Source organism: Rhinolophus ferrumequinum, chromosome 4, assembly GCF_004115265.2.
Source record: "Rhinolophus ferrumequinum isolate MPI-CBG mRhiFer1 chromosome 4, mRhiFer1_v1.p, whole genome shotgun sequence".
NCBI classification, from domain to species: Eukaryota; Metazoa; Chordata; class Mammalia; order Chiroptera; family Rhinolophidae; genus Rhinolophus; species Rhinolophus ferrumequinum.
Window position 1 is genome coordinate 4168231 of NC_046287.1, and position 12154 is coordinate 4180384.

Genomic DNA, 12154 nt, shown 5'->3' on the forward strand with positions numbered 1-12154 from the left:
TGCTCGGGAGGCGTGCAGGGCAGGAGAATCCGCGGAGGGGACAGTGAGGCGACGGGCAGGAAGGAAGGATCTGGACTGACGCGCCTCGAGGGGAAGACAGACCTTACAGTCAGTCAAAAGGAACCACCAAAGGCTTTATTAAACCCCAATCAGATGTGGCTGTTCTTCTAGTGTTAGCATTTTGTTGAATTAGCTTTGCTCACAATTATTTAGAATGGCTCCCCTAGAAATTCTTTTAAAGCATCGGATTTTGAGAAAAAAAAAAAAACAGGTCTCAAACTGTCCACCCCACCCCTGTTCTGCCTGCTGCCTGTTTTTGTAGGGTCTGCAAGCTAAGCCTGTTTTTTGTTGTTGTTGTTTTTTTAACTTTTTTAAATGGTTGGGAGACAAAAGAGAAAACACCAGGAGAAGAAGAATGACAAATGAAAATTACATGAAATTCAAAGTTTTATTGGAACACAACTAGGCTCTCTAAGTCACTTCATGTCTTTGGCTGTTTCTGTTTTGCAGCGGTGAGGTTGAGTGGTGGTGTGGCTCTCAAAGCGTAAAATATTTAGTATCTGGTCCTTTACAGACAACAGACTTGCACAAGAAAAGTTAAGACTGGTTTAGGGATCTGGGAAGAGCATCTAGTCTTAAGAATGTAAACTGTGACATGCATATGTGTAAAGCTGTTCTTTGCTTGAAAATTTAAGAACTGTAATAGCACAAATGCTGTTTTGAATAGGCTTGTAATAGAAGAAATTTTAAATTTATTTTTAAATGTCAATAGGACAAGAGAAAAATCTATTGAAATCCTTGGGCAAGGGATGCTGGCATTTCAAATATGTTTAATGCTGATATCTTTTTTATTTTCAGATGTAGTGGCTTATGTTGAGGTGTGGTCAGCCAATGGAACAGAAAATTATTCAAAGGCATTTAGAAACCAACTTGTGGATATGGGGGCAAAGGTAAGAAGTTCATTTTCCCATTGCTACACGTGATTGTCCTCTGGTACATAATGAGATATATTTGCATTTTCTTACTTTGGGAGTTTATTAGTTAGAACATGAATGAAAAAGAAGACAGTGGGTAAGGAGAAAAAAGAACCGTAGTATGAAGAATTTACAACAGTAGGATTTATAGAACAGTTGGTCTTGTGGTTCTGAGAGAGAAGGACTCCAGGAAGAAAATACAGATCCTGCCATTGGTTACTTGGATACGTGATGCTGTTGAGCAAAGTGAGGGATACGGAAGGGAACAGGTGTTTCAGGGAGCAGTTGTGAATTGGGACATATTCGAAATATCTTGACACTTGGGTATACAGATCTGGAACTTGAGGTACTCAAGGCTAGAAACAAGGTTTTGGGGTCTAAGAGCCTCGAGGTCAGATGAGGCCACTTATGTGGTAATGACCCAGGTAGTTAGAATGAAAAGTGCTGAAGGTGGAGCCCATTTAGTATTTCAAGGACTGGTCCTGTTTGCTGTGGACGCAGGGGCAAAGATAGAGAGGAAAGCCAGGAGAATCCAGAAAACAAGTCTGGAAGTCAGAGGGATGGACTTCAGTGATGAATTGTGAAGCACTGCAGGCTCTTCTGGACAGTTGAGGCTGGTCAGTGTACTCGAGGTGTGAGAACTCTAAGGTCACTGTTGTGTTTATTGCCGTTTCAGAGAACTGGCTGAAGGGGACGAAACTGGTCCAGCCATCGTTGACATGGGTGGTGAATGCAGACCCCTGTGGGGGATGTTCAGCTGTGAACACTGTATCTGGGGAGGGGACTTGGGGGAGGATGGCTGATAGGCTGGGTGAAGGGAGAGGTTAACGTGGGTGAGCCCCTCACTGAAGGCAGGCCCAGGGGTTAGGGTAAGAGGTGCCCAGAGCCTGACACCGGAGGCGCATCCACCCTCAGGGAAGCTGAGCGCTTCTGAACTGTTTGGCTCGCCCTCGGCCTGGCCCTGATGGGAGAGATGGAGGGACAGCAGATGGGTGGAGAGAATTCAGAGTGCAGCGGCAGGGCTTGCTTTTGAACCTGAAAAGGTGCCTTTTTTCTGATACACTGGAAGGTAGGTACCCCAGGGAGTTTCCGTCTGATGATATCTGCCTGCTACATGCTTGGCCTGGATGTGTTACTGTGGCTGAGAAAACAGCCGTGGGTCACGTGAGTTGACAAAATGGCATTTGAGGGTAGTATTAAGATCTTAGATCTCTTGGATCTTTTTGTTTTTCACCTTTAGATAGTTGAAAGAATAGTGCTATCAGTGAACACAGATGTAACAATGTAATAATTGTTAACACCTGAACATAGTTGCTTAGTCTCCGTCTCTATACCCGTATTTGAATGGGTATGTGTATTTTTTTTCCTGAACTATTTAAAAGTGAGTTGCAGATATCATAATTTGCCCCTAAATATATTTAGTATGCATCCTCTAAGGACAAGGACATTTTCCTGAGTAGCAAAAGGTCATTGTCACATGTGAGAAACTTAAGAGGGATTTCCTAACAGTTTTCTGCAGCAGTCGAATCAGTCTGCATCTGCCAGCATAGGGAAGCTTCACTGCTGTTCATGCTGGGTTTTGTCGGTCTTACAGCCATTCTCATGTGTTTCTGGGGGTCTGTCATCGTGGTTTGAATTTGCGTTTTCTTGCACATTTTCGTATATTTATTTTGAAGAGTCTATTCCAGTCTCCAGTTCCTGTTTACATTGAGTTTTTCTTCTTGATTTGTGTTCATTTTCTCTATTTGTCAGTTGACCCCTTTCTCAATCATATGAATTGCAGTATTTTCTGTCACTCTGGCTTGTTTTTTCATCTTCTTTATGGTATCTTTTGATGATAATTGAGATCCGAGGAATGGAGGTGGTGAACGCTGACTGCTGTCAGAGGGAGTTCAGCAGCGAAAAAAGTGTATTTGTGGGCGAGGGGTTTGGGGAGGGTGTAATGTAGTTTTATCCTTTATGGTGAGGTTTTTTGTATGTTTTGTTTGAAAACATCTGTTCCCACCCACACCAAGATTATGAAGATTTTCTTTGTTACTTTCAGGAAGTTTTATCATTTTGCCTTTCACAATTAGATTTACAGTAAATCTGGAATTGATTTTCATATATGGTATGAAACAGTTGTTTCATTTTTTTCTGTGTGGTCATTTTTGATGCTATTATAAATAGAATCTTTAAAATTCCTGTTTTCTAACTGTTGCTGGTATATAGAAATAGTTTTTGCATGTCCACCCTGTCTCCAGAAAACTTAACCAAACTATGAATTCTGTGGTATTTGGGGCATTTTTAAAATGTACACAACTGAATCATATGTGCACGGGACGGTTTTGTATTTTCTGATCCTAACATCTTTCATTTCTGTTTCTTGACATACTTCTCTGGCTAGGGCCGGTTGAATAGAATAGAGACATCAAATAGCCTTATCTGGTTCCTCATCTCAAGGGAAAGCTTGTAGCATTTCCCCTAATGCAGTTTTGTATCAGCTCCGAGATCCTAATTTACTACGAGTTTTCCTCACAATAAATTTTTTAACTATCAAATGTATTTTATGCATGTATTGAGGTGATTGTATGATTTTTCTCTTACTTTGTTAATGTAATGAATAATAATCGTTGTTTTCTTTTTAGCGTTAATCAACTTTGCAGTCTGGAATAAACTCAAGTGGTGGGGATGTATTGTTATCCTTTTCATAGGTTGATACAGTTTGCTACTATTTTGTTGCTTCTTTTGCAGATGTCTCCATGAGTTGGCACTGGCTTATATTTTATGAAACTGTAATTTCAAATTGTAATAATTTACATTTTGGTTTCTGCTCTTCACAGGTTTCAAAAACTTGTAACTAACAAGTAGCTCATGTCACTTTATGAAACTGTGTGCAATTTGTAATAATTTACATTTTGTTTTCTGTACTCTATCTACAGGTTTCAAACACTTTTAACAAACAAGTGACTCACGTGGTGTTTAAAGATGGGTACCAGAAAACCTGGGACAAAGCACAGAAGAGAGGCGTAAAGCTCATTTCAGTGCTCTGGGTTGAAAAGTGAGTCATTGCTCTTTTTTTTTTCCTTAAGTATCTAGTATTGGTAAAGTATGGCAATATATTTTGCATGGATCGTAGAACCAGATAGAATTTGATTTCCGTCTTTTCTCTGCCTCTTATTTGGGCAAGTCATTTAGTATCCTCAAGCCTTGGTTCCGACAGCTGAAAAGATGGACAGGGTATAATCCCTAACCTTGCCTAGAGGGGAATGAGCAGACAGACTGAGACACTTACACCTGGTGAATCCAGGAAACAGCAGGGACGCAAATGGTACGAGGCAGATGGTGTTAGTCTGGTGGGGTGGGGCCTGAGGGCTTAGACATTTGTTTCTCTAGTTCTGGAAGTCCAGGAGCAGGGTGTGTGCGGCTTGGTTTCTCCTGAGGCGTCGCTCCTTGGCTTGCAGGTGGCTGGCTGGCCTATCTCTGTGTCTTCATCTGGTCCCTCTGAGTGTGTCTGTGCCCTAATCTCTTCTCACAAGGACACCAGTCCTGCTGAAGTGAGGCACCCATATGACCTCCTTTAACCGTAATTGTCTCTTTAAATGCCCCATTTCCCAATACAGTCACGTTCTGCGGTCCTGGAGATTTGGGTGTCTTATGAATTTTGGGGGAACACAACTGAGCCCATGACAAGAATGTTCACGGGGAAGCTGGGAGGAGATGGAGTTAAGAGAGGTCGTGGCGACGGGATGCAGGTTCCTGGGGGTGTGAGGCAGAAGGAAGTGTGGGAACAGGCATGGGCCGCGGCGGGGAGCACCTGGCGGCTGCTGGCGACCCCAGCTGGGACGCTGTTTACGAAGGGGGCAGCAGGGCGGCCGTGTAGACGTTGAGCTTCAGGATACAGGTTTGAAGGGAGCCGGACGAGATTTCCTGAGGATTTAGGTGCAAGTTTGTAGAGAAGGGGAACAGTCAAGGATGGTGTGAGGTTTTTGGCCCAAGGAACCAGAAATACGGGTTTCCCATTTACTGAGCTCGGGAAAGCGTCAGAAGGAACAGGTTCGGGGCAACGAGGCTGTGCACTGGGGTGTGTTAGGCACCCGCGTGGAGGGGTCAGGTAGGCAGTGGAATACGTGTGTGAGCTCCTGGGAGAGGTGGGACAGAACGTGGGAGTCCCCAGTCTGCAGGTGTTAATTTAAAGCCACGAGTCTGGATGTGCCCTCCTAGAGAGCACAGGTAGAGAGGCAGGAGGGTCCAGGATTGGGCGCTGCGGCTTTGGGGGTTGAGGAGGAACACCAGTGACCGTGGGGTTCTAGAAGTCAGGTAAGAAAACGAGAGGCGGGTCTGAGGGGTTAGCACTGGAATTAGCGGGCTGGGGTCTCTGGGAGCTCGGCTTTAGTGGGTTAGTGGGAGCAAGAGAGGTCAAGTAGAAGTTGTGGGTGTGAACCCCCATGAGGGACGGAGAGCTGGGGGTACCTGCAGGGAGGTGCCGAGTGGAGAAGGTGTTTGCGATGGGAGAACTGCCAGCGTCTCTGTCGGACTGGCCCAGCAGAGGGAAATGTGTGTGACACAGCGGCAGCTGGAGGAGCAGTCTGCTCGTGCAGGCGGCTGCGGGGGCTGTAGGGATGGTCTCCAGCAGACGTCGGTGGTTCTGCAGGATCTGTGGGGTGGGAGCAAAGACGGGGCGCTCCGTGTGGACAGCAGGGCATGCAGAGTGTACAGGGACAGGTACCCACAGGACATGTGGCATCGGGCCGTGTGGAAATTCTCCGACTGTCTGCTTTCTTACCGAGGAGGCGAGATGGTCCTCAAAGGATGAGAGTGGGAACGAGGTTTAAGAGGTTTGGAGAGACGCATGGAATCGTTGTCCAGTTTCCTGCGTCATTGTCAGCCAAAGCCCATGCCGCCTGTTGTGCTCTGCTGCTGTCATGTAAATACAGTGGTACCTCGGTGTTCCAACGCAGGCCGTTCCTGAAGGCCGTTCGAGTTCTGAAACGTTCGGAAACAGCCCACAGCCAGGCCTCAGGAGCCTGCACTCAGCGGGAGCCACGTGACATGTTCGGCTTCCGAGGCGTGTTCGAAAACCGAAGCATTGACTTCCGGGTTTACGGCGTTCGTAAGCCGAAATGTTCGTCAACGGAGACGTTCGCAAACTGCCGTACCGCTGTATACGCTAGCTTTCTAAAAGAGCAGCGTGACTCCTTTGCATCTGCATTTCAGGGAGCACTCCAGTCTCCAGAGGTGTTTGTCATGTGTCACAGGCCAAGACAGTTGTAAAGTGGCCGCTGTCGCATTTCCTATCTTGGACAGTCTGATAAGGGGACAGAGCAGGGACAAGACTAGAAGACGGTCTGATTAGAAGATACAGTGAGTGCTTTTAGTGAGAATGTAAAAAGAGACTCAAACCTTTTCTTCCTGTGTTGTATGCAATGGGGTATCATTCCTCTGTGGCTTTAGGGGCTGGGTCTTCAGTGGGTGTGGCCTTCATGTGACTAGTTTGGGAACAGCAGTCACAAGAAGCTCAATGACAAGAAGGAAGGAAGATGAAGTTTTCTTTTTTCCTTTTTTTAAGTTTTCATGTGGAAATGCTTCCGGGAGGTCTGTCTTGGAGGTGCAGGGTTGTCAGGTGACCAGCGCTTCCTTTAGCAGGGTTCTCCCCCCCCCCCCCCCCCCCGTACAGGTTCCCTCTGGGACCCGGCACTGTGCCGTCCTGCCTGGTCTCTCGCCTCCCAGGGCCGGACCATTGATCTCGCATGGCGCGGGCAGGTTTGAAAACTCCAGTCTCACTGCCCCCTTTTGCTTAGAGTAAGATGTCCTTCGTTTTGGGTTTGTCTGAGGTTTCCTCGTGGTTAGTGGTTAGGTTCAGAGCGCTCTGTGAGTGATGTGTGTCCTACCCACGGGACACAGTGTCCATCTGCCGCTTATTGGTGATGCTAATTTTGGTCACCTGGCAAGGTGTTGGCTGATTTTTCCTTTGTATAATTGTTATTTGTTTCCCTTGAAACTAATCAGCCAGCTGTGGGGAGATAACCCTGCTCTTCATCAAATCTCTGTCTCTCCCTGCCCCCCAGGTGTGGCGTCCATTGATGATTCTTGCCTGAACCAACCGTAACTTTGATTCTTACAGAATGATTATTTTCCAAGTCCAGCACCTCCTTTCCCAGTCCTGCCCGGCTGTGTGCTGAAATGAAGAGCTTCCCTTCTCCCATCCTGGTTGATGGATGGCTCAGTATCCATTCGTGGACTGCGATGTTTTTCAATGGCTTGTAATCCATTACTGTCCATTTTTGACAACTTGTTAAGGATTGGTGTTGATTATTCTTCAAGCATTTGTTAGGATTTACCAGTGAAGACGTCTGGCCCTGGGCTTGCTTTTGTGGAGAGGTTTTTGATTACTAATTCAATTTCTTGTTATAGGTCTATTCACATTTTATGTTTGTTGTTGAGTCACTTTGAATAATTTGTGTCTTTCTAGGATTTGTCCATTTCATCTAGGTTACCTACTTTGTTGGCATACATTTGTAGTATTCTGTAGTATTCTGTAATCTCTCTTCTTCATTGAGGTTGGTAGTCATTCATTCTTGATTTTAGTAATCTCTTCGTCAGTCGAGCTAAAAACTTGTCAATTTTATTGATTTTTTTCAAAGAACCCACTTTTGATTTTATTGATTTTTCTCTTTTTTTTTTTTCAATTCTTTATTTCTACACTTCATTATTTCCTTCCTTCTGCTTGCTTTGGGGTCAGTTTGCTCCTTTTCTAATTTCTTTAGGTAGCAGATTAGATTTTTGATTTGAAATCTTTCCTCTTTTTAAGTATGTGTTTGCAGTTAAAAATTTCCTTTTCAGCATTGCTTTAGCTGCATCTCATAAAATTTGATAATGTTGTGTTTTTCTTTTCATTTGTTTCAAAGTATTTTCCTATTTTGCAATTTCTTCTTTAACCCATTTGTTATTTTAGAGGTTCCTGTTTAATTTCTACATATTGTGAGTTCTCCAAACTTCATTTTGTTTTTGGTATCTCATTTTATTCTGCTGTGGTCAGAGAACATGTTTTTTTATTACGTGTTTCAATCCTTTTAAGGTAATTGAAACTTGTTTTATGCCCTGATATTTTGTCTGCCCAGGAGACTACTTGCATGGGCCCTTGAATTCTGTTGTTGGGGAAGCAATGTTCTATGCATGCATTTCTGTTAGGTCTCCAGTAGCTGGTTTGTACTTTTTTAAAAAAAATTTTCTGTTTCTTTCTTGATTTGTTTAGTTCTGTCCATTATTGAGTGGAATATTAAAGTCTTCAAATGTTACTGTTAAATTATGTGTTTCTCCCTCCAGTTCTGTTTAGCATTTCTTTTGATCAGATGACAACAAATTTCCTTAGTTTTTCTTTATCTGAAAATGTCCTTATTCCATCATCATATGTGAATAATATTTCAATGGATATTCAATTCCAGGTTGCCAGTTGTTTTTTTTCTTTTTTTCTTTTTTCTTTTAAATTTATTGGGGTGACAATTGTTAGTAAAATTACATAGATTTCAGGTGTACAATTCTGTATCACATCATCTATAAATTACATTGTGTGTTCACCACCCAGAGTCAGTTCTCCTTCCATCACCATATATTTGATCCCCCTTACCCTCATCTCCCACCCCCCACCCCCTTACCCTCTGGTAACCACTAAATTACGTTCCCCAGATTAATTTTCAAAACCCCATGACCATCTTGTGGTTACTGATTGTTTTATAATCCCCTCACTTTCCCCCTTACCCCCACCACCCCCGCCCATCTAGCAACCCTCAGTTTTTCCTCTTTGTATCCAAAACTGTTTCTGATTAGTTCATTCACTTATTCTTTTCTTTAGATTCCGCATATAAGTGAGATCATATGGTACTTACCTTTCTCTGTTTGACTTATTTCACTTAACATAATGTTCTCTAGGTCCATCCATGTTGTTGCAAATGGTAAGATTTCTTTCTTCTTTATGGCTGCGTAATACTCCATTGTATAAATGTACCACATTTTCTTAATTCAGTCATCTACCTATGGGCATTTCGGTTGTTTCCATGTCTTAGCTATTGTGTGTAGTGCTGCAATAAACATAGGAGTGCATAAAGATTTTTGAATTGGAGTTTTGGATTTCTCCGGATAGATACCTAGGAGTGGAATTACTGGATCATAGGGTAGTTCCATTTTCAGATTTTTGAGATACCTCCATACTGTTTTGCATAGTGGCTGCACCAATCTGCAATCCCACCAACAGTGCACAAGCGTTCCCTTTTCTCCACATCCGCGCCAGCACTTGTTGTTTGTTGATTTATTGATGATAGCCATTTTGACTGGGGTGAGGTGGTATCTCATTGTGGTTTTTATTTGCATTTCTCTGATGGTTAGTGCGGTTGAGCATTTCTTCATATGTCTGTTTGCCATCTGTATGTCCTTTTTAGAAAAATGTCTCTTCAAGTCCTCTGCCCATTTTTTAATTGGGTCGTTTGTTTTTTTGGAGTTGAGTTGAGTGAGTTTTTCATAGATTTGTGATATTAATCCCTTATCAGATATATCATTGGCAAATATCTTTTCCCATTCAGTAGGATCCCTTTTTGTTTTATTGATGGTTTCCTTTGCTGTGAAAAAACTTTTTAGTTTGATATAATCCCACATGTTTATTTTTTCTATTACTTCCCTCGCGCGAGGGGATATATCAGTAAAAATCTTACTCCGGATAATGTCTGTGAAGTTTCTTCCTATATTTTTTTCTAGGTATTTTATGGTTTCAGATCTTACATTTAAGTCTTTAAGCCATTTTGAATTTATTTTTGTATATGGTGTAAGGAGGTGGTCCAGCTTCATTTTTTTGCATGTGTCTGTCCAGGTTTCCCAGCACCATTTGTTGAATAGACTGTCTTTACCCCATCGTACATTCTTGCTTCCATTGTCGTAGATTAAATGGCCATATAGGCATATAGGATTTATTTCTGGACTCTCTATTCTGTTCCATTGATCTATGTGTCTGTTTTTATGCCAGTACCATGCTGTTTTGATTACTGTAGCCTTGTAGTATAATTTGAAGTCAGGTATTGTTACACCTCCCACTTTGTTCTTATTTCTCAAGATTGCTGAGGCTATATGGGGTCTTTTATGGTCCCATATAAATTTTAGGATTATATGTTCTATTTCTGTGAAAAACGTCTTTGGTAGTTTGATAGGAATTGCGTTGAATATGTATATTGCCTTAGGCAGTATGGACATTTTAACTATATTAATTCTTCCTATCCATGAACATGATATGTGTTTCCATCTATTTATATCTTCTTTCATTCCTTTCTTCAGTGTCTTACAATTTTCTGAGTACAGATCTTTTACTTCTTTGGTTAAATTTATTCCCAGGTATTTTATAGTCTTTGGAGCAATTGTAAATGGGATTGTTTTTTTTAATTTCTCCTTCTGATGTTTTATTATTGGTATATACAAATGCAACTGATTTCTGAATATTAATTTTGTATCCTGCTACTTTACTAAATTCATCTATCAGCTCTAATAGCTTCTTGGTGGAGTCTTTAGGGTTCTCTATATATAATATATCATCTGCATATAATGATAATTTTACTTCCTCCTTAGCAATTTGGATGCCTTTTATTTCTTTTTCTTGTCTGATTGCTGTGGCTAGAACTTCCAGCACTATGTTGAATAGAAGCGGAGATAGTGGGCAACCTTGCCTTGTTCCTGATCTTAGGGGGAATGGTTTTAGCTTTTCCCCATTGAGTATGATGTTAGCTGTGGGTTTGTCATATATGGCCTTTATTATGTTGAGATATGATCCCTCTATTCCCACTTTCTTAAGGGTTTTTATCATAAATGGCTGTTGGATTTTATCAAATGCTTTTTTCTGCGTCTATTGATATGATCATGTGATTTTTATTTTTCATTTTGTTAATGTGGTGTATCACATTAATTGATTTGCGGATGTTGAACCACCCTTGCATACCAGGGATGAATCCCACTTGATCATGGTGTATGATCTTTTTAATGTATTGCTGAATTCTGTTCGCTAATATTTTGTTGAGGATTTTTGCATCTATGTTCATTAGAGATATCGGCCTGTAGTTTTCTCTTTTTGTGGTGTCTTTGTCTGATTTTGGGATCAGGGTGATAGTGGCTTCATAAAAAGTGTTTGGGAGTCTTCCCTCCTGGATTTTTTGAAAGAGCTTGAGGAGAATAGGTGATAATTCTTTTTTGAACATTTTGTAAAATTCACCTGTAAAGCCATCTGGTCCAGGGCTTTTGTTTGTTGGGAGATTGTTGATTACTGATTCAATTTCCCTGGTGGTAATCAGACTATTCAGGTTTTCTGTTTCTTCTTGAGTTAGCCTTGGAAGGTTATACACCTCTAGAAAATTGTCCATTTCTTCCAGATTGTCAAATTTATTGGCATATAGTTGCTCATAGTAACTTCTTAAAACTTTTTGTATTTCTGCGATGTCCGTTGTCACTTCTCCTCTTTCATTTCTGATTTTATTAATTTGGGTCCTCTCTCTCTTTTTTTTAATGAGTCTGGCTAAAGGTTTGTCAATTTTGTTTATCTTTTCTAAGAACCAACTCTTGGATTCATTGATCTTTTGTATTTTTTTTCTGGTTTCTATTTCATTTATTTCTGCTCTGATCTTTATTATCTCCTTCCTTGTGCTCCCTTTGGGCTTATTTTGCTGTTCTTTTTCCAGATCCCTTAAGTGTGAAGATAAACTGTTGATTAGTGATGTTTCCTGTTTCTTTAGGTAGGCCTGCAAAGCTATGAATTTCCCTCTTAGGACTGCTTTCGCGGCATCCCATAGATTTTGGGTCGTCGTGTTTTCATTTTCGTTTGTCTCGAGATATCTTTTGATTTCTTCCTTGATCTCCTGCTTGACCCATTCATTATTTAGTAATAAGTTATTCAGCCTCCATGAATTGGTGTGTCTTCCAGTTTTTTTCCTCTAGTTCATTTCTAATTTCATAGCATTGTGATCAGAGAAGACAATTGGTGTGATTTCAATTTTCTTAAATTTATCAAGACTTGTTTTGTGGCCTAGCATATGGTCTATCTTGGAAAATGTTCCATGTGCGCTTGAGAAAAACGTGTATTTTGCAGCATTGGGGTGAAATGTTCTGAAAATATCGATTAAATCCAGTGGTCCAATGTATCATTTAAGGCCGTTGTTTCCATATTGATTTTCTGT

At 41.5% G+C, this 12154-nt stretch overlaps 1 protein-coding gene across 6 annotated transcripts in view; it reads left to right on the forward strand.

The window, feature by feature from the left end:
* The window catches only part of MCPH1 (microcephalin 1), a 262924-nt gene that overhangs the window by 1338 nt on the left and 249432 nt on the right, over nucleotides 1-12154 (forward strand). For all 6 annotated transcript variants that reach the window (XM_033104480.1, XM_033104482.1, XM_033104481.1 and 3 more), the window contains exons 3-4: nucleotides 859-950; nucleotides 3896-4014. In XM_033104480.1, coding sequence (XP_032960371.1) covers nucleotides 859-950; nucleotides 3896-4014 — 211 coding nt within the window. The remainder of the gene's footprint in view (nucleotides 1-858; nucleotides 951-3895; nucleotides 4015-12154) is intronic.